This window comes from Mytilus edulis, chromosome 9 (assembly GCF_963676685.1).
Source record: "Mytilus edulis chromosome 9, xbMytEdul2.2, whole genome shotgun sequence".
In the NCBI taxonomy this organism is placed as follows: domain Eukaryota; kingdom Metazoa; phylum Mollusca; class Bivalvia; order Mytilida; family Mytilidae; genus Mytilus; species Mytilus edulis.
In genome coordinates this window covers 69,044,507-69,066,833 of record NC_092352.1, presented here as the reverse complement: position 1 = coordinate 69,066,833, position 22,327 = coordinate 69,044,507, and the positions used below count along the sequence as shown (strand labels likewise).

The 22,327-nt window shown below is 32.4% G+C and overlaps 1 protein-coding gene and 2 long non-coding RNA genes across 3 annotated transcripts; 2 read left to right on the top strand and 1 right to left on the bottom strand.

Moving 5' to 3' along the window:
- Positions 1-1,612: 1,612 nt before the first annotated feature.
- On the bottom strand, positions 1,613-5,529 carry LOC139488874 (uncharacterized). Its single transcript, XR_011656104.1, has 3 exons — positions 5,031-5,529; positions 2,633-2,720; positions 1,613-1,938 (listed from the first exon to the last, which is right to left on the bottom strand). It is a non-coding gene; the product is annotated as an uncharacterized lncRNA (long non-coding RNA).
- Positions 5,530-12,981: 7,452 nt separating this feature from the next.
- On the top strand, positions 12,982-17,679 carry LOC139488873 (uncharacterized). The gene is made up of 3 exons (XR_011656103.1): positions 12,982-13,246; positions 15,870-15,962; positions 16,990-17,679. It is a non-coding gene; the product is annotated as an uncharacterized lncRNA (long non-coding RNA).
- A 3,167-nt stretch (positions 17,680-20,846) lies between these two features.
- Positions 20,847-21,942, top strand: LOC139490127 (uncharacterized). The gene is made up of 2 exons (XM_071276978.1): positions 20,847-21,333; positions 21,545-21,942. The coding sequence occupies exons 1-2, from the start codon at positions 20,847-20,849 to the stop codon at positions 21,940-21,942; spliced, it is 885 nt and encodes a 294-aa protein (XP_071133079.1).
- The last annotated feature ends 385 nt before the right edge of the window (positions 21,943-22,327 follow it).

Here is a 22,327-nt window from a genome sequence, read left to right as displayed (position 1 = left end):
ATCTGACATGGGGTAAAACTGTTATTAGGTCAAGATCTATCTGTCCTGAAATTTTCAGATGAATTTGGCAACCCGTTGTTGGGTTGCTGCCCCTAAATTAGTAATTTTAAGGAAATTTTGCTGTTTTTTGTTATTATCTTGAATATCATTATAGATAGAGATAAACTGTAACAGCAATAATGTTCAGCAAAGTAAGATCTACAAATAAGCCAACTTGACCGAATGGTCAGTTGACCTCTTTAGGCGTTATTGCCATTCATAGTGAATTTTTAACCATTTTTCGTAAATCTTAGTAATCTTTTACAAAAATCTTCTCCTCTGAAATTTTGGGCCAAATTAATCCAAACTTGGCCACAATCATCTTTGGGGAATCTAGTTTAAAAAATGTGTCCGGTGACCCAACCAGCGAATTTAGATGGCCGCCAAGGTTAAAAATAAAAAACATAAGGTAAAGTGCAGTTTTTGGCTTATAAACAGTCTCCGGGACAAGTTTGCAATTCCGCTGAGTGCAAAAGTAGTCACCTTAATTTTTGGAGTTAAGTCAAAACAAAGTTGATAACTTGGTTGGTATTGGTTCCCTGATATTTGTCCTAAAATTTTTTGGATCTAGCACCACTGTTGAAAAAGTTATGCCCCTTTTTTCAACAATTTCCTCAGAGGAAAAGTACTTTTCCTCAAGGGAAATCAAATTTCCCTGAAGGAAAAAGATTTTTCCTCAAGGGAAATTGTTTTTTCCTCAAGGGAAAAAGATTTCCCTTAGGGAATTTGCTGCATAATTATTTCCTTTGAGGAAATTCTATTTCCTTAGAGGAAATTCTTTTTCCTTAGAGGAAATTCTTTTTCCTTTGAGGAAATTTGCAGCTTCAAATTTTCCTTGGAGGAAATACTTTTTCCTGTGAGGAAATTTGTAGCTTCAAATTTTCCTTGGAGGAAATACTTTTTCCTGTGAGGAAATTTATGACAAACACTTTTCCTTGGAGGAAAATTCAAGACAACAAATTTCCTCTAGGGAAATCATTGTTCTTCAAATTTCCTCTAAGGAAATTTCTGAAGACCAAATTTCCCTTAAGGAAATGTTTTCCCTTATTTTTACTTGTTGAACATTTCTTCACTACACCATGTATACAAACAGTATGAATATAATTATTACAAGACTGTATAATTGATGCAAATGATATTTAAAACTTTAATAAATGTTTGACTCAACATTTTAATGACATTGAAAATAATACAGTCTGACTGTTTAGATCTAGGTATTGTTTATACTTTTTTTATAAATTTAACTTTGATTTATAATTTTTTTTGGAGCAAATGCTTCTATTGTCTTTGTAATTGTTTCAATGCGATACATTAATAAGCAACCAATTTGAATGTCATACCATTTGTGGTGTTCTAAAGAATTTGTTTATATATTTGCAGATTAAATAATAAAATAAACACTTTTCGTGTTATTTTAAATTAGAATTTCTTCTGTTTCAGCTTGTGTACAGTTATTCAATCCACTACGTAAGAATTCAGTGAATACATTATTCCATTCACTAAACAATTCCCAACAATTCTAAGAGAAATTATTTTTGCAGTTGTTCTTCAATGATCTTCTTCTGTATATTTGATATCAGGGAGCGATGTAAATGAGTGGATAAAACTGGTGTTCCTTTTTTCAACAACAAAATAGTATTTGTTCAGCATTCTCCTTTCTTTTGATTAAGATATGTTGTTGCTTTTATGCAATAGTGTTTTTGTGTATCTATGATAGAACTCCATTTTGTTTATGGATATTATCATGTGATAATGTTGAAATTTCCTATTTCTTTTTTGCAGGAAAGCACACATTCCATTTCAAATTAATCCAATTATGCACTATGTAAATAAATTTCAACTATAAGTTACCACTTCAGTAATGACCTATTGATCATGAAAACCAAGATGTCTGATCACCTATAAATACACAAAATAAACAAATAAAATGTTATAAATGGAGAGAGAAACAGCAATAAATGTTTTTCATGTGTATCTTTCCTTATTAAAATACATTAAGTAAACTTGAACTCGAGAAAAATAAATAACTGCGATGTAGACTAGAAAGTATAAAATGCCAAATAAAGTATTCACGAAAAATTAGTTGATTTACAGAAGTCAAGTCCGTGTTTGCAGGAAATTTACATCATTGGTTGTCTGGTGGAGAGTTGTCTTATTGGCAATCATACCACATCTTATTTTATATAACTTTGCCATATTCCTATTGTGCCTGTCCAAAGTTCAGAGCCTGAAGCTTTTGTCAGTTTAGTCTGACACTAAAATTTAGTGGTTGTTGTTGTTGTTGTTTCATACCGGTCATATTTATTTTTTGTAATTTATTTTGTTATAAACTAGGCAATTACCATGATTAGTTTTACAGTTTGGATTGTTTCAATGTTTCATCTTTAGGTCTTTTATAGCTGCCTACTTTGACTATAGTATAGGGTATGGATTTTCTCATTATTGAAGGTCGTAACAGGCCTACAATTGCTTTCTCAAAGCCATGATAGTTTTCATATTTAATATACCACATCTTTTAATTTTTATAGTAATCATGATACTAGTAATCATCTTTCAAGTTCAATAACTTTTTTAAAATTAAAAGGTGCCTTACCATTTAGGTTTAGTTGGCTTCTGCAAATTTTACATTGCCTATCATTTCTGCTGTATATAATTTCTCTGTATCTTCTATAGTTCTTGTCCTATACATAAAAGAGTAAAAGTTGAATGACATCTTGCATCAATATTTTTTTCTGTTTAATGTACCTTATGTATATTAATGTGTGTTTAATAAAAATCTAAACCATGAGTGCTTGATAAGCTTCTTGCCCTTATAGCTGGTCTTTAAGCTTTAAATGAATTTTAATGATCGACTAAAAAACTATGAGCACTGTGCAAATAAGACCCCTGCCCTCCAAAAAAAACAAAACATGCACAAACAGTGGTATTTATTGACATAAAACATGTATATAATTTGGCTCCATTTATAGATTTATATCTCAAGTGACTATAAGTTTAAGGCTGTGATTTTTTTAACAAATCCATAAATTTCTAAAACCTTTCAAAGTTTTTGAAAATGGACAATTTTAAAATAACTTTGCAACAACTAAAGTTCCTTAACTCTGCATCTTATAAAAAAATATACATGATAAATAGGGAATGATACTCCAGCTTGCATATTATTCAAAGTTTTAAAGGAACATAACTGAAGAACGGTAAAAGTTTTACTACCAAAATTTGAAATTGATCTGATTAAAATTGTGATAAAAAGTATTTTTTTAAAGTTTAATAAAATTTGGTTGAGGGAAACTTAAGTTAGAAGGCCGAAACATTTTTTTCCATTTTTAAAGAACATAACTATAGAATTTAGTAAAAGAGACACTACCAAAATTCAAACTTAATCTGTATTTTGTGATGATAAGCATTGTGTATTGATTTCATAACATTTGGTTGAGACAAACTAAATTTTAGAGAACAGGAAACCAAAAATTCAGCATATTTTCCCCATTTCTAAAGGGGCATAACTCTGATACTCTAGTACAGTAACACTGACATCACCAAAATTCAAACTTGATATGAGAATTGTGATAACAAGCTTTTGTAAAAGTTTAATTGAATTTGGTTGAGGCAAACTAAAGTACTGTAAGAGAACAAAAAACAACTTTGGGACAGACGGACAAACGATCTGACAAGTGTTAAACATTATGCCCCCTCCACTTTGGGTCATAATAATAAAAAGGGAGTTTGTCAAGATATAAAAACAATTCACCAAAGTTTTTGTGAAAGCATTCTTGAGACTATCCTAATCCCAAGTCATGATAGTACAATGACATAAATCAGATTTTTTTTTAAATTAAAAGGAAAATTATCATGTTTATGTTATACAAAAATAATTCACCAAGTTTCATGAAAATTGCTCAAAGCATTATTAATAGTATACGTAATGGAAAAATCCCCCCTTTTATGAATAAAATCCCTAACTTTAAATTAAAAATTTAAAATCCCTAAAAATTAAAAGGAGCTTAATTATCATGATTATATCAATAGATAATTCATCAAAGTATTATGAAAGTTTTATGATTAATGTATTCTAATTCCAAGACTATCTAAGACATGGTTTGTTTGAATTAAAAAAGTTGGAATAAAGTACCTGCTAGAATTCAGGAGAATTAGACCAAATCAGGCTATCTTCTAGATTATCAGACAATTGACTGTACATAGAAAAGGAATTTTCTTTTTTCTTTTTTCTTATTTAGCTATTTGTTATCTCTGTCCTTAATATATACTGAACTAAGCCATTTTTTCACATATTTTTTTTGTTTTTTCTCTCTTGTGACTTGTAAAGCCTATATATTGAAATTTTCTGAAAATATTGCATGCATTTATTAATATGACCAATTTCAAGAAATGCACAAAGATGTGAGATGATTTATATAATTGTAATTTCAGGAATTTACAGTAAAGGCTTTTACCCTCACTGCATTTTGCACTTTTCCTAATTCAGGAGCCAGAAGTTATGGCCTTTGTGACCTTTGTATGATTTTTATTTTAGTTTCTTTTTTTTATATTGAAGAGTTTAGTATGACGTCCATTATCACTCAACTAGTATACATTTTTGTTTAATGGCAAGCTAAAGCATGCCTCACAGGCATGGATCCGGGGGGGGGGGGCATGTTGGAACCCCCTTTCTTTATTGGACGATCAATGCATTTGAATGGGGACATGTAGTTGGACACCCCCCCCCAAAAAAAAAAATTGTCATGGGTTAGGAACCCCTCCTTTATATGACTAGCTCCACCCCAGTCTCAGGTTGCGGGATTTTCTCGTTGCAATGAAGACCCATCGGTGACCTATGGCTGTTATCTGCTCTTTGGTCATGTTGTTATCTCTTTGATACATTCCCCATTTCCATTTCCATTTTCTTTTCGGTTCTATTTTAAATATTAGAAACGAGTTTGGCGCCTTTACAAAAATATAATTGTCTGTGCTGATAGGGGAGTATGTGTGCATACCAATATTTAAATTTTCTAGGCCTTCTTTTTGAATATTTTGTGCATTTCTTGGTAAAATACTGTCAGACCTCGAGTGCTGTTGTTTTACAAAAACGGTCAAGTAATGTAGGGGAAAGAAACTAACTAAAAAGACCAAAATAAGCCACAACTAATGGGGGTCTCATTGGGGGTTCTGTTCACGGATCCCGCTTAGTTACTACTTATTTTTTTAGATTCTCGCATGATGCCATCCCGCGTACACTATGTAAGTGAACAATTCTGCTATTTTTGTAATTTCCCATGTCCCGCTAAACTTCATTTCGCGTTTTCACGGCACAATAATTTGAGGGAGGATAGGACCTTTATCGGGACTGCGGGATCGGGTGTTTTTAAGCTCTGGATTTCGGGATTGACCCTTTCGGGATACGATAATTCTTTTTTCGAATTTCGGGACCTCTGGATTTCGTGTTTTTTAAGCCCGGGATTTCGGGATTTCGTGTTTTTAAGCTCGGGATTTCGGGATCAGTACTCCTCCTACCCTCCCTTATAATTTGACTTTCATGTGTCACGTTTACAAAAAATACGCCTCGACAATCCCGAGTCCCGCTCAGACCCCCCTTATAGGTACATAATGAATAGTTTACTATGTAGTCAGTAGTCGGGTCAAATACACATGTATACACTTTTAGACGACCTCAGATTCATTTCACAGCGAAAATACTCATTAATATTGAACATTTTAGATCACTTTACATTTAGATTTTATAACTTTTAAAATAAAGACCATATAGATTTAAGATCATTTAGATTATAATTTGTCAATGCGCAACTGTAACCAGGTACTGCATTTTTTTTGCATGCGTTATGTTAAAAGTGCCGGGAATAGAAAAGCAAGTTAAACTTCTCATCTGGACTTTTTAATAAGTCTGTATACCGGACCTCTTCTCTATTTTGGGATTGAAAAAAAATCTAACGTTAAAAATGCGGTTTTGAGCCTATTTCTTCTTTTTAATTTGGTAACACGTTGAGCCATTAGTGACACTAATATGGTATATTACCAATAATAAGGCCATATATTTCGGTGTGTAGAAATACCGCAAAAGACTTCTTAGTGCACTAAGAAGAAAGTTTTTGCATTAAGGACACTAAAACGATGTTTTAAGATCACAGCGAACATGAATATAAGAGGATATGATTAAATACCTCAAATCTATAAAGTTAGGTATCAATAGATTTTGTAATTTTGAAGTTAAATGACTTTTTAATCAACGCCTGCCACTCGCCACGTGACCAACGGTTTATTGCAGATTCCCGAATCATCATGTTCAATCAACCTAATCCAATAAACAATTGTCTTTTGATCGTTACTTATTGATTAATCAATGGTTGTTAACCTAACGGTTTAGCGTGGTATAAATTCAAGTTTATGAAAGAAAAATAAAAAATAAATTTTGTGTTTTAAAACTTTGCCTTTGTTATATATATTTAGTTTTTAAGGAAATTGCTATGCAAGCTTTTTTTTTATTTAAAGAACCCTATTTTGAGATAAAAATTGAGAAACAAATGTTTTTGATATTTCATTTCCTTACTAACAACACAAGAGTTTACATACTATCATTATTCCTTGAAAGACATTTGAGAGTATGTGGTGTCCATGGGGTTCTTCAAAATCCGATTACAGAAGTAACATATAGAAAAACTCCAAGAGGTAAAATTATATTACGTTTTAAAAAGAGAATTATAGAATAAATCATAACTGTCTTCTATGAATGATAACTTTAAACTGGTGTCAATGCTTTTTTTTAACAATTCATCTTTATTTCAACAATTGAAGATGAATACCATTTTATTTTATAATGTAATAACAACTATGGGCAGGCGCGGATCCAGAGCTTGAAGTGGGGGTTTGGGGGAGGGGTTATGTGAGAAATGTTTAAAACACTAGAGAAGTTTTCATGTTATACCAAACCATATGTTTTTCAATAAATGGCACACTTTTTGTTCATCCGGCATATGGTTACTCTAAATAAAATTTTAAGCATTAATTTTATAAGGTTAATTATTTGATTACTATAGGTTAGACAATACTTGGTCATGTTTTATGAAGATTTAAGCCCAAGGCGAAGCCGAGGGCTTAAATCTTCATAAAACATGACCAAGTATTGTCTGACCAATTTAGAACATATTCACACTTTCGAGTGACCTTACAAAATGATCCTTTCCCATTGTAATATTCAAACCTAAATAAGAGTTCACTTTTTATAATGAACTAAATGTAAAACATAGGTAATCATCATTTCAATGGATGGAATTAATAGTTATCCCATAAGGACGCGGTGTGTCAGTGTAAGATCACCCCGATGGCCGGAGGCCAGAGGGTGATCTAACACTGACACACCAAGTCCGACTGGGATAACTATTTTACATCCCAGCTGTTTTAGATTAGCCGAAAAACCATTTACAATTCATAAAATCTAGTTTAGAACGCCACACAACCATAACAATATACTTTATATATTACTATATGATGTATACCCTTTTTGACCCCCAAACACGATAAGTAGATATCAAACAATGTCAACTCGCCCCACTTGCCAATCGGCCCACGCTATATCGCCACTTTATAAAAATATCGTCCCAATCTTGTTTACCGACTTGCCCCACTTTCAAAAAAGTGTAAAATCAAATTGAACAAACAGTCTGAAAACTCACAAATTAACGTAAAAGGTTAAACCCCACTGAATAAAGGTTTGACAACTCGCCCCACTAATAAAAATATCTTGCTTCCTTTAAGTATGTCAAATTACTATTATTTCGTATCAAGTCGTCCTGGTGTAGTGGTATGTGTCGTGGCTTGATATGCTAAAGGTCTTGAGTTCGAATCCCAGCATATTTCCTGGATTTTTTCTACGTGAATTTTGATAGATAGTCTTTTCCGTAAAATTAATTATAAGTTTTATAGTGGATTTGACATTCCCGCCAAAATGTTACAGAACAAAGGAAAGCATGCATAACAAAGAAACTCAAACTAGGGTGATCTGGCAGGGGTGATCCGGCTCAGATCACCCCTGTTAGAACAAAGGAGCTGGGATGTAATGAAAAAAGCTCGACAGACATTGTTTGTGAGGACCGAATGGATAAATTGTCTTTCTTCTGCTTAAGGTAAAATTTAATACTTATGTATCTTGAGATTTTTTTTATTTTAGAAAGCAACACAATGTTATATAAATCCCCTTTTTGAAATTTGACTTTTTTTTATAAATATAAAACTCTCTGAATAAATATTTAAATTCAGACCATTCAACATTAAATGCTTACTTTATATTGATAAATTTACAAGTATTTGTGTTTCTCCGAAAAAAAATTCTTTGCTTTATATCTCAGCAGTCTGGCATTGTTTTCTTGAAAGAGAAATAAAATCCCTCAAATGTCAGGTATATAAATTAAATACCTTACCCAAATTGTTTTTGTTTATTTTTTATATATGTTTATCGTTAGAAAATGCATGAAAATTTGCAAAATTCAAAATGTTTTGTTTAAATCTTTGCTCTTTCATCTTTAATCAGTAGGCTCTTTTCCCATGGAAAATGCCTCAGGGGATTGGACACTTCGTTAGTGCAGTTATTAAGAGTTCACTTTCATAATTAACTGACAATGAAAAGTCATTCATGTATAGCATTTCATAGTGCATGGAAAACCATGTACTATGAAAATTAGAGGGGAAAAAAAGGACTTTTCATTGGACGAGAAGGGGTGAGTATGTTCTAAAGATCGTATCTACCCGTTTTGCAATTGTTGTATCACTCTAAGGGAGGCTAATAAAGATATATATATATATGTGTAATAAAATATAGAGATAGCAGCCTTGGATTGTCTTAATTAAATCCTTTGGTCCTCTAATTATCAAGTTACCCTCTGGCCAATGTTATTATGACTTGTGTATATTTAAAGAAGTGTAGCGACAACGTGTCACCATATTCAGTGCTAGATATTCAAATTATAGTAAAGATAACATTAAAACAAGAAATGGTTAATACAAAAAATATTTTAAGATTTTCAACCGGGGGTGGAGGGGGGGGGGGGGCTCGCTTTAACCCCCTAAATCCGCTAATGATGTGGGAAAACTAAATTATTTAGTTAACTTAATCATATGACTCTTAAGCCCGTTCTGCCATTATTAGAAACGCTAAAGAACGAAAATGTATGATTTTAAGATTTGGAAATCAATGAAATTGGTGTCACAAATGGTATGTCTGCTTGTATTTAAAATATTTTATAAATAGATATAATGCTCATATACATAATTATTAACGGTTGTTTTACTTCACTTATTTATAGCATTTAACAAATAACTTCGTATTCTTATTTTCGGCATCAAATAAAAATAATGGAATAAATATATTTTAAAAGACAAGGAAAGTGAATTAAAAAATATATACAACAAAAATGAGCGAAAGGAGATGTGGTACGGCTGTCAATGAAACACCTATCCACAAAAGTTAAAAATGAAGAAGATGTCAGAAATAAATTGGTCATAATTTATTTACAGTCTAAAACATCGAAGGGACTAAACATCAACCTATACATATTTATACTTGTAATGCATTTGTATATAAACATCGAATCAGAAATATGTTCCTTTCCTAAACATGTTTAAAAACATTGCTGTGATAGTTATCAAAAGTACCAGGATTATAATTTAGTACGCCAGACGCGCGTTTCGTCTACACAAGACTCATCAGTAACGCTCAAATCGAAATTTTGATAAATGGCATAGTTCTTAACATTAGAAAAATGAATGAAGTATTGGCAACTGGACGTTAAGCAACCAAATATCAATCCTCACCTTTCCGTGAAGTGTTCACAATTATTTGTCTTTTTAAAATTAAAAGGATGAAAAATCCCAAACTGAAAAGAGTTGAAAATACGCTATTAATTTAGAAGTAAAAAATATAGCAGACAGAATAAATACGGCAAAAACAAACAAATGAAAAAAAAATAGAGAACAATTTGAAATACCATATACATGTTTAATCAGTATACTAGTAGATTATTCACGGGCCAAGGTTGAGCGAACATGAATTGCTATCGATTATACTAAAGGTGACAATCAACTTTTTGAGGCACGTGTCGAGAAAACATTAGAAAAAATATAATTAAAATTATGAAAGGAGTAGGTCCTTAGTGCACATTTTTGTTCTTAGTGCACTAAGGAGGTCCTTTGCGGTGTTTCTACGGACCCCATATATTTGAAGCTGTTCAAAATTCTGTACATTATAGGTACGTGTATCAGATCGGACAATAATTTTCATATATATAAAAAGAATTACTGTATAAGTTATCTAGTATGAAATATGTCCACTGGACCGACCGTGTAAGTGCTATATATATTATATCATGTATATAGCCAGTCAAAAAGATGTGGTATGATTGCCAATGAGACAACTCATGATCCACAAAAGACCAAAATGACACAAACATTAACAACTATAGGTCACACAAGGTCGTTAAAAACTTCCATTTGTTGTTGTCCACTGAAAATAAGCTCATAAAAACACGAATCCCCGTTTACTCAATTCCACCTTTATTTGTTAATATTTCTTTATCTTTTTCTTTTGATTTTATCATATCTTTTTTGTGAAATATTTCGTGTGGTCGAACATGAAATTGCCTCCGATGCTACAAAGAAAATTTGTCATCTGTTGCAATATATGCTAAGTACTACACGTGGACAGGATGTTCCCCAGAAAATAAGTTATACACACCCCGATATAACCCCGAGGGTACACGCTACTGTCATATGGAAAATTACTGGGTCACCTGTAAGATGGTAATCAGCCATGCAACTAATTAGGTTACTGACCATGTCACTTCAATTTAAAAAGTTTATCGTTAGATATCAAAATGATAAATTCATTTTAATTAAAAATTTAAGAACTAAAGGATTTATCATTAAAATGAAGTGAAATAATTCAACCAAATCGTATATAGATTATATACATATTTTTTTTATCTATGCCGGAAAGAATTGAAAAACTGTATTTATAATTTTTGATTTGTTTTATAGAAATCTGTGTAGGTCTCATGAAATGGAACTCACGCAACGCATGCCTAATTTAGATTTATAAATTTATTGAAAAATATAACAAAAATTTAGTTTTGATATTAAATTAAAGTTACCTTTCCGCGCTGTAATTTATTTGATATGACATGAATCAAGCAATTTTTGTTGAGGGATTTATGGGTTTGTCCATACAACGTATAAAAAAAGAAGTGTATGTTATTAGTATTTCACATGCCTTGTTTTCGCCTTGAAGCTCATTATTCAGAGTGTTTCAGACAAGATGATGAAAATAACGTGCAAGATACTTTTTTCGATCATCGTGAAGAGACAATTTTAATTCCCATTCCTCGTTGCACTCTACCCCTGTGGAATTGTATATTTATAATTCCTCGTGCTTTTAATTAGCCCCCCCCCCTTTCGTGGTTACCGTTATGCCAACAAATACCCGGGGCTTGATTTACATGTAAAATCATGGGCGGATCCAGCCATGATAAAGGGGGTTCCAACTACATGTCTCCATTAAATAAAGGGTGTCGTTGCCGCTGGTTTTCTGTTACCCCACCCTTTTCATATAATTTAGATTTCAAAAGTGTATACCTTATTCATATATTGTGTAGGTTAAAATGTTATCTTTTCCCATATTGTTTGCGTTTTGATTGGTGTGTAATGCAACAGTGCAATACCTAAGTGTCAAAAGAGAGTTTTTCCCGACCTATTCACATATTTTTAAGGTTCCTATATACAAGGTGATAGGACGTTCGGTTCCGTTGGAATAGGTTACCTTTTCACGCTATGCCTTAAAACTTTTCCTGATGCACAGGTAACCTATTCCAACAGAACGTCCTATCACCTTGTATAAAGGAACTTGAGAGGATTCCCGAGATTATCATTTATGCAATGATTGCTCACAAAATGCTAGGGGAGGCCAACCCCGGATTCCATCCCCTTCGACCCGCCACAGAATACAGATATAATTGATAATTGTTATTTAAAAGTCATATACTATAGCCACTATAGTACTAGAACCGAACACCTGTTTTCGGATATATAGAGAATAATACATGGCAAAATCCGTATCATATGTCGTATCATCCCGAGACATCAATATCAGCCCAAGGGCCTTTAGGCCCGAGGGATGATATTGGTCGAGGGTGATACGGCATGTGATACGGATTTTGCCATGTATTATACACTTTATCATATATTTCAACAGAAGAGTATTATATTATATGAACTGTTTTCTGATCCATAGCACTGGGCCCAGTTCTACTTTTGTCTTGTTTCAAAGGCCTTAAAAGAACTGCTCAATTACTTATCCGAAGCACCTGGGTTACCTTACAATTTGCGTGCTGTTGTTTTAAAAATATTTTGTTTATTATTGTATTAATTTGTGTGTTTTGTATTTTTCATAGTTGCATTTAGTGTGCCAAAAAATATGAAAACTTGACGTTCGTGACGTCACATACAATATGAAAACTCGACGTTCGTGACGTCACATAGCAAACAATGACGTCATTCAAAAAAATTACCTATTTTGAGGGAAATTTTTCTTAGGCAAAAAAAACCCAAAACTGACTTTTAATATGTAAAAAAAAAAAGAAAAAAAAAAAAGTAGGGGTGTGATAAAGGGTAGAGGTGTGATAAAGGGTATGCGATAAAGGGTAGGGGTGTGATAAAGGGTATGCGATAAAGGGTGCGCATCAAAGTTGCGCGATATTGATTAAACAGAAGGCTATTTATCACATATGCAAAACTACTGTATTTACTACTAAATATATGATAAATATATATACATACACCACATCTTCCTATGTCTATATAGCTGATTTACCGTAAATAACTGCGAGAAAATGAATAATACACAAGTTGATAATTGTCTCTTCTCTGCTAATTTTAGTGTGCATGCAATATTCACTCTGATTTACTTGTGAGACCACCGACACTAATAATAATTACCTACAAAATAATAGGTGCTCCTTTACTGGGAAGAACATTTCGGATCCGATCAATTTATTGGTTCCATTCCCCCATTCTACACTTCTCCTTAGAAAAAATGCCTTGCAATATGCGTCATAATTATCTGGACTACTAACTTACTTCCATATAACTTCGAAAACAGACTATAATCTATTTCACTGGATGAGATTGGGCTCACGGATTTTTTAATGGATTGGTAATTTTTATTTATAGCACAAGTTTACAAACCAAGATTAATCACATTTTTCACCCGGCCTACAAATCAAATGGTTGCCTCCTTACTGACTTACACCTACACAAGCTAAAAAAACATATTCATGGGGGGGGGGGGGGGGGGGGGTTCAGATGGGGGATGCTTTCCTCAGTCATGTTTCTGTGATTCCCTATATAATCAACAAAATTTTTCACACAAAAAGGGGGGCAGGGATTTCTCCTTAATAAGAAATCTCTATTTTCAGCATAAGCTCTAGTCCAAATAATTATGACGTCTTGAAAGGCTATTATAATTTTTTTCTTTGACGCCTTACAGTCGAAGTAAGGCGTCAAAGAAAAAAATTATAATAGCCTTTCAAGACGTCATAATTATTTGGACTACATAAGCTCATATAAATTTGCCTTTTGAAGAACTGAAATAAATATGAGACGGCTAATGATTTTTCAGATGCTTTACATTAAAATACATCCATGTGACATTCACAATTATATATAGATCCAAATTTAAAAAGCTATTTTTTTCAATATTTAAATAATGTAGGATCAAATCTTGATACATGTATGTAGTTGAAATTGTTAGCTTTAAACATGTTAAACATTAAAAAATGAACACCCAAAGTTTAAACTACGTTTAAACATAAGAATGACCATGTAGTCTTTATTAATGTATGCTATTGCTATGAAACTAGGTCATTGTAGGTAAACTGTCATCTATTCCCTTAAATCTTTGTTCCCAGTCACCCCAAGTTTGATTTAAATTAGTCAAGTATATCTACTCTATTAGGTCTCTAGTTTGGATAGTTAATAACTTGCAAATTACAAATGAATTAAAATCATACTCCTCCCAAATTTAATTTCTTTAAATATTATGGATGAAATACATGTAGCAAGTAAAGGATGAAATTAAATTGGATGAAATGTGGCATTTTTTTTTTGATAAAGTAGTATGTCGTCTGATGTTGTCAAACTTAATTATAGACCCTTAAGGGGCGGATCCAGTCATTTTAAAAAGGGGTGGGGGTGGAATTCTAACCCAGGACAAAAGGGGAAAAGGGGGGGGGTCCAATTACATGTCCCTATTCAAATGCATTGATTATCCAAAAAAAGGGGGGTTCCAATCCCCTGAACCCCCCTCTGGATCTGTGCCTGCCCTTTAAAAATAAAATTAATTATTATCCTTATTTTGAGTTAAAGCTTATAGATTTTTCTATAATGCTTCTCAGGGGCGGATCCAGCCATTTTAAAAGGGGGGTCCCAACCATGAGCAAAGAGGGGTTCCAACTATATCTCCCATTCAAATGCATTGCTCGGTCAAAGAAAAGGATTCCAACCCTCAAATCTATGGTCAGGTTGTTGTCTCTTTAACACATTCCCTTTTTCCATTCTCAATTTTATCATGTAGTCGTCGTTGTCCCAGGATATTTAGTTTTCGCTTAATAACTTTAGTACAAGTAATAGTCTAGAAATCTATAAAATTCAAACACAAGGTTTGTGACCAGAGTTTTTGTTCAGAGTTTAGGAATTACATGAATTAGGGGCCAATAGGGGCCAATATTAAACTTTGTTTGATTTTATAGAAAATTGAATTATTGGAGTTCTTTGATATGCCAAATCTAACTGTGTATTTAGATTCCTAGTTTTTTGGTCCTGTTTAAATTGGTCTACCTTAAGGTCCAAAGGGTCCAAAATTAAACTTATTTTGATTTTAACAATATTTAAATTCTTGGTGTTCAGATTAATATGCTGAATCTGAATATTTACTTAGATTTTTTTATTATGGGCCCAAATTCAAGTTGATCCAAATCGGGGTCCAAAATTTTACTTTGTTTGATTTCAACAAAAATTGATTATATGGGGCTCTTTGATATGCTGAATCTAACCATTCATTAAGATTTTTGATATTTTGACCCATTATCAAATTGGTCCACATTGAGTTCTAAAAGGTCCAAAATTTAACTTTATTTGATTTCACCAAAAAATGAATTATTGGGGTTCTTTGATCATGTTGATATGCTGCATCTAACCATGTATTGAGATTTTGAATATTGGACCATTTTAGAGGTTAATTGTCAATTTAAAATTTTTAAGTACTTGGACCGCATTCATTCTGTGTCAGAAACCTATGCTGCATCAACTATTGAATCACAATCCAAATTTAAAATTCAGAGTTGTATCGAGCTTGAATGTTGTGTCCATACTTGCCCCAACTGTTCTGGGTTCAACCTGTACGTTTGTATCAAGCTGAGCCATGCATAGCATTTTTATCTGATTTATATATGTATGAAATTTTGACAAGTGAGACACATACAGATTATACTGTTAACAATATTTCAGAGTTTAACGTAGTCAAGCGAAACAAATTTTAGAAGAATAGTTGAATCATGTCTTTGTTGTCAAATGAAAAATTAGTACGAACACAAAGAAAACGTATGGGAATGTTTGTTTTTTAAACTATTGACCAGGGTGAAAGTCTGAAAGTCATGACTGGCAAAAAGTTTGTGAAATGAAATAGCACAAATATTCCATTCTTTTTAAATATAACTGAATATAAAGAAAAACACAAACTGATGTTTTATAATAGTTTTTACCCTTTTTATGTTTTATAGGACAAGAAATATAGAAAAATGATGAAAAATATAAACAGTTACAATAGAAATGAGCGCAAAACAAGATAAACAGAATACATCAAGGCCTAAATGGTAAGACCACTTCTATATACTGTAAATTCAGATTTTTCAGGGAAGGGACAACTTATTGTGATTACAAAAAAAATCTGCATAAAGATCTATATAGTTACATGATATATATATATATATATATGTTTCTGTTATCAAAATATGATTTCTTATTTTTGCGATACTCACCCAGTCACATTATTCGCATTACTAAAAAGTTTCGATAATTTCTGAATTACTGTAATAAAAGAAATTGCCTTTGAATGATGACTCATATAAAAATAAGAAAATGTGGTATGGTAAATGAGTGACCTATCCACCAGAGTTCAATGAAGCGGATGCAAGAAATTAAAGGCCAATCATGGGCCTGCCTTTAATAATGAGAAAACACTTCCTTTATAGGTCATCCATTAAAGATCTCAACATATAAAGATTTAAACAATCCAACTTAGTTCAACATGTTCAAAGTCAATAACAATTAATAAAAAAAAATCATGCCTAATATAAAATATTGTTTGTTTCTCCAATCCTGACCGACCCTGCAAAAATGGCCCTACTCATAAAATTTTATTGTCAAAACTAAGCCAAATATTATTTTATTCATTTCTGATTTTCGGGCTTGCCGGATCATCCGATAATATTCAGGCTTTTGGGAAAAATAAAATTATTGACCTACCTACCTACCCACACCTGGCTTGTCAGAATAGGGATTAGGGAAACAAACAATATATTAATTTAGGCCTCATGTCTGTGAGCACTCAACCTGACCATAATATAGGACAGTGGTTCAAATATTAACACAACATATGAACATTCTATAACAACTATTGCAAGTGGCTCAACTTTAAATATCACTGCAAGGCACTAAACAACGAATATTAAATCTTGGACACAAAGCAGTGAAATAAGAGAACTCATAAGCATGACAAGTAAGAATATCAAATGAAAGTTTCTCAAAATGTTCATTAAAACATGATAAAATAAGCTTATTTATATTGCTGTTTTTTTCTCCATTTATAACATTTTTTTTTTTTATTTTGTGTATTTATAGGTCAGATATCTTGGTTTTTATGATCATCAACAGGTCCTGCAGGTCTATACTGAAGAGGAAACTTAATTGTTAATACTTTTCTACATAATGTGCTAATTGGATTATTAATGTGAAATGAACTCAACTGTGTGTTTTTCTGGAAAAAGAAATAGAAAACATCCTACAAAATTGCTATAAACAAAATGGAGTACTATCAAAGAACACAATTGTGTAAAATGTAACAACCTACATTCATATCAACTGATGGATTATGGAGAAATTAAGAAAAAAATAGTATCTTTGTCATGTTTGTTGTCGAAATAAACACCTGCTTTATCAATTCATGTACATGGCTCCATCATATCAAATATACAAAGAAGATGTTTGAAGAACATACGTTGCCAAAATTTATTCAACCAATTGAAGGAAGATGTCTTGTGGATTGAATTATTTATGCACTGAACTGTTATGTAGGGGGTCGAATACACAGCAGCTGAAACAGAAGACAAGTTAATTTGACATGAAAAGTGTTTATTTTATTTAATATGCAAATATGAGCACAATATTAATAACATCACAAATGGTATGATATTCATAGCATTTTGCTTATTATTGTATTGTCTTAAACATGCTAAACAGTCAGCCTTTTGTTTTTGTATGTTTAATACTCACCATGAAAATTTGTATTACAGTATTAAAGTTTTAATTATCTTTTGTATCAATAATTCAGTCTAGGAGAAAATATATTAATACTGTTTGTACTGTTATGAAATTTCCATAGAGGAAAAACATTTCCTTAAGGGAAATTTGATGTTCAGAAATTTCCCTAGAGGAAATTTGAAGATCAATGATTTCCTTAGAGGAAATTTGTTGTCTTGAATTTTCCTCCAAGGAAAAGTGTTTGTCAAAAATTTCCGCACAGGAAAAAGTATTTCCTCCAAGGAAAATTTGAAGCTACAAATTTCCTCACAGGAAAAAGTATTTCCTCCAAGGAAATTTTGAAGCTGCAAATTTCCTCAAAGGAAAAAGAATTTCCTCTAAGGAAATAGAATTTCCTCAAAGGAAATAGAATTTCCTCAAAGGAAATAATTATGCAGCAAATTCCCTAAGGGAAATCTTTTTCCCTTGAGGAAAAAACAATTTCCCTTAAGGAAAAATCTTTTTCCTTCAGGGAAATTTGATTTCCCTTGAGGAAAAGTACTTTTCCTCTGAGGAAATTGTTGAAAAAAGGGGCATAACTTTTTCAACAGTGGTGCTAGATCCAAAAAATTTTAGGACAAATATCAGGGAACCAATACCAACCAAGTTATCAACTTTGTTTTGACTTAACTCCAAAAATTAAGGTGACAACTTTTGCACTCAGCGGAATTGCAAACTTGTCCCGGAGACTGTTTATAACTCAAAAACCAAAGCATTAAGAGGAAATCTGACATGGTGTAAAATTCTTTGTCAGGTCAAGATATATTTGCACTAAAATTTTCAGATAAATCGAACAACCCGTTGGTGGGTTGCTGCCCCTGAATTGGTAATTTTATGCAAAATTTGCTGTTTTTGGTTATTATCTTGAATATTATTATAGATAGAGATAAACTGTAAACAGCAACAATGTTCAGCAAAGTAAGATTTACAAATAAGTCAACATGACGGAAATGGTCAATTGACCCCCTAAGGAGTTATTGTCTTTTCTAGTCTATTTTTATAAAATTTGTAAATTTTAACTAACATTTTCCACTGAAACTACTGGGCCAAGTTCATTATAGATAGAGATAATTGTAAGCAGTAAGAATGTTCAGTAAAGTTAGATGTACAAACACATCACCATCACCAAAACACTATTTTGTCATGAATCCATCTGCTTCCTTTGTTTAATATTCACATAGAGCCTCTAGTTTTCTTTGTCCGTTATTCTCTATTCTGTTAATTCACATCTATACCCTCTTATGTGGACTTTCGGTGGTTTATTTTTTAGTTCTGCGATAAGTCAATCTTTCATGCAGGTCCATGAAATAATGGTTTTATGCATATCAGCCAAGGTTAAAATTGTGCGTGGAATTTTACTAAAAAATTCAACACTTCACGTTATGTGAATATGATGAAAAATCAATGAACATGAATTTGACAGTTAGTGCCCCTTTAACAGGTAAAATTCAATTAACAAATTCTGACCTACTGGCATTCAACACCAAATTACTTACTTGCTGTATATTGATAAATGTGATTGTATATTGTCGTGAATACGCCATGTAAGGTGTTGGTTATGTGTGATACGGGGTCACCGGTGGCGGCTTCAAAAAAAAAAAAAAAAAATTCAAGTAAAAAAGTGTAGAATTTTGTTGTTGAAAATTCAAGTTGTAAGTTCCCGAAAAATGTACTTAATTCCGTTCAACTGCTAACATGTTAGTTCGAAACGAAAATAGGATAAAAAGCATCCGGAAAATTTGTGATCAGTAATTATCATTCGAATGTATGAAGAGCAATGGGTATAAAAAGAACTGAAGAAGAAAAGTAAAAAGTAAAAGAAAGTCGTTGAGTTAATTATTTTACAATTGTTTAAATATATGAGAGAATGTATTAGGCAAATTGTCTTTATTTACAGATAAATGTATTTTAGTTCAGGAAATGATTTATTCTTCGGGCGGCTTCAAATATTTTTTTATCAATAACTTATACACGAGACATTTTTGACTTTTGACAGCATGAACCCCAGTTAATTAGCAAACACAAATTAAGAAACAAAATCGTTTACAATTAAATTTTATAGAAGGGAATAAAGGGGGGATACGCTCACATACTTCTAAAAAGATTTGCATATGTAAGCTGTCTAAAGATAATGTTAAATTATTTCATGAGTTTTGAAAAAAGAACAAATATATACAGTTTAATTACCGACGTCTACTGCTACAAAAAAAAAGTGATTCTAAAGATTTGGTACTTCAGTTTCGACTCAAAATTTCTTTTTGAATTGTTAGACATCTTAGATGGCAAACTATTTAGGAGAAGATTGTATCTGTTCTGTATGTAATTATGGTGATATTGGCGACGAAATTCATTATATCATAGAAAGGGCTTGTACAAATCCTTGATTATAGAATGTTCGGCAATATAAATAGAAAGAGGAAATTTCAACATAATGACTATAAATAAAAAGGAGTCATATCATCACGATCATAGATGCTCAAGAACTTGATCATGTAAATGCAACAATGTAATTATCAATTGAAAGAAGGAATGAATGAAAAAAATATTAGTATGCTGTTGTCCAAATAAACTTGCTTTGTCTTCTCATTTGAATCGCTCCATCCAATAAAGATGTACAGAGGAAGATCTTTGAACAACAGATTGAAAAAATGTGTTGTCTAAGAATTGCTGGAATATTCTAGTGGATGAATTGATTTATTGACTTGACTCTTATATAGTGGACTAAAGAAAACTAAAACTTTAACAGAAAAAGTGTTTATATTATAAATTTGCAAATATAAGCATAATATTATGTACACCACAAAGGTATATAATTCAAATTGTTTGCATATTCATGTATTGCAATGAAACTATAGACGGGTTTATCTACAACTGACCTAGAAAACATGGGCGCATCCATTAACCTCTCACGTGACCGGTCAGCCATTACAACCGTGAAAAATAAATCACGTGCATTGATCAAAACATTATCGATTTTCTGTTTACATTTGTGTTTCTTTCATTTATTTTACTATGGATAGCGCCGAAAGTTATAAAAAAGGTGGAGGCAATTCTTGTGCAGTTATAATAGTTGTACAAATAATCGTAGAAAACTCCAGATGTGGAAAAAATCAATGTGTGAATTACACAACGAGTTGCACAATGACTGTCCTTGTTTGATCCCATACAAATTTCATATGATGCCTTCTGACAAATTAACAAAACTCGAGTGGATAAAAGCAATTAACAGAAAAACTTTGCCAAAACATGTTTATGTATGTTCCGAACATTTTCTTGATGGTGCGCCGTCAAAAAGAAATCCGTTTCCAAAATTAAAACTTGGTTATGACAGTAAAGTTACACCCGGCAGACGCAAGTTAGCACGTCGTGAAACGGCTGTGAAAAAGCTAAAATTAAGTTATGAGAATGATTCTGATGACGATAATGTGTCGGACTCTACTGGTTTTGAAGCCCTAGACATTTCTATAAATAATGACAATGAAACGTATCCCGAGGCTACATGTAGTTTTAATGTAGCTTATCCTGAAACTGTAACTAAATCTACCCAGTATGATGAGACGGACTTTCTTATTCATGCCGACCATCCCTATGCTGAAAAATGGTCAGACATGCAGACAACATCAACTCAGACAAAACTTTTATTGACAGAGAAGAAAGGTGTTCAGAGTAAAATAGAAGGGGGGACCATGTCAGCAAATACGAACATTGTGACTGACAGTGACGCCTTATTATATACTGGTGTAACCAAGGAAGTTTTTTTTTACTTTAGTGGAATTACTACGTGCAGACAATCAATTCAATTTTCAACTAGATATTGCAGATCAGCTTTTGCTTGTACTGATGAGGTTAAAACTTCATTTGATATTTGATGATTTAGGACGTCGCTTTGGTATTTCAAAAAGTTTGGCATGTAAATTATTTAATTCTTGGATGCCAGTTCTGGCTGAACAACTTAAAGGCTTGCATTGGCTTCCAAGAGAAACAATTCGAGCTTGTATTCCCGAATCTTTTCGGGAAAATTATCCTCGCACAACTGTGATAATTGATTGTGCTGAGACATTTATACAGAGACCAACAAATCTTAAGAGTAGGTCAGAGACTTATAGTAACTACAAGTCACATAATACTGCAAAATATCTAGTTGGCATTGCACCTCATGGACATATAATGTTTATATCTCGGGCTTTTGGAGGTAGGGCAAGTGATAAATTCATAGTAGAAAAAAAGTGGCTTTTGTCAGTATCTTTTGCCAGGAGACGAGGTGATGGCAGATAGGGGTTTCACAATTGATGATTTACTTTTCCCACTCAGAGTCAAACTGAATATTCCAGCCTTTACAAAATGTAAACCACAACTTAGTAATGAGGATTTAACAACAACCAGGCGTATAGCAAGAGTAAGAATTCATGTGGAGCGTGCGATTCGTAGACTTAAAGTTTTCAAAATTCTAAGTAGTACTGTTCCAGTGTCCTCCTTGAAAAACTTTGATGACATTCTTCTTGTATGTTCAGCCCTTGTGAACTTAAGATCAGACTTAATAAAAGAACCTGATGAATTTGCTGAAATTTAAGTTCTTTATTCAGATAGTTTATTTTGACTTGGTCTCATGTGTACAATTCTGTTATTAACCTAACACCTTATACATTGTAGTTCAATTGAT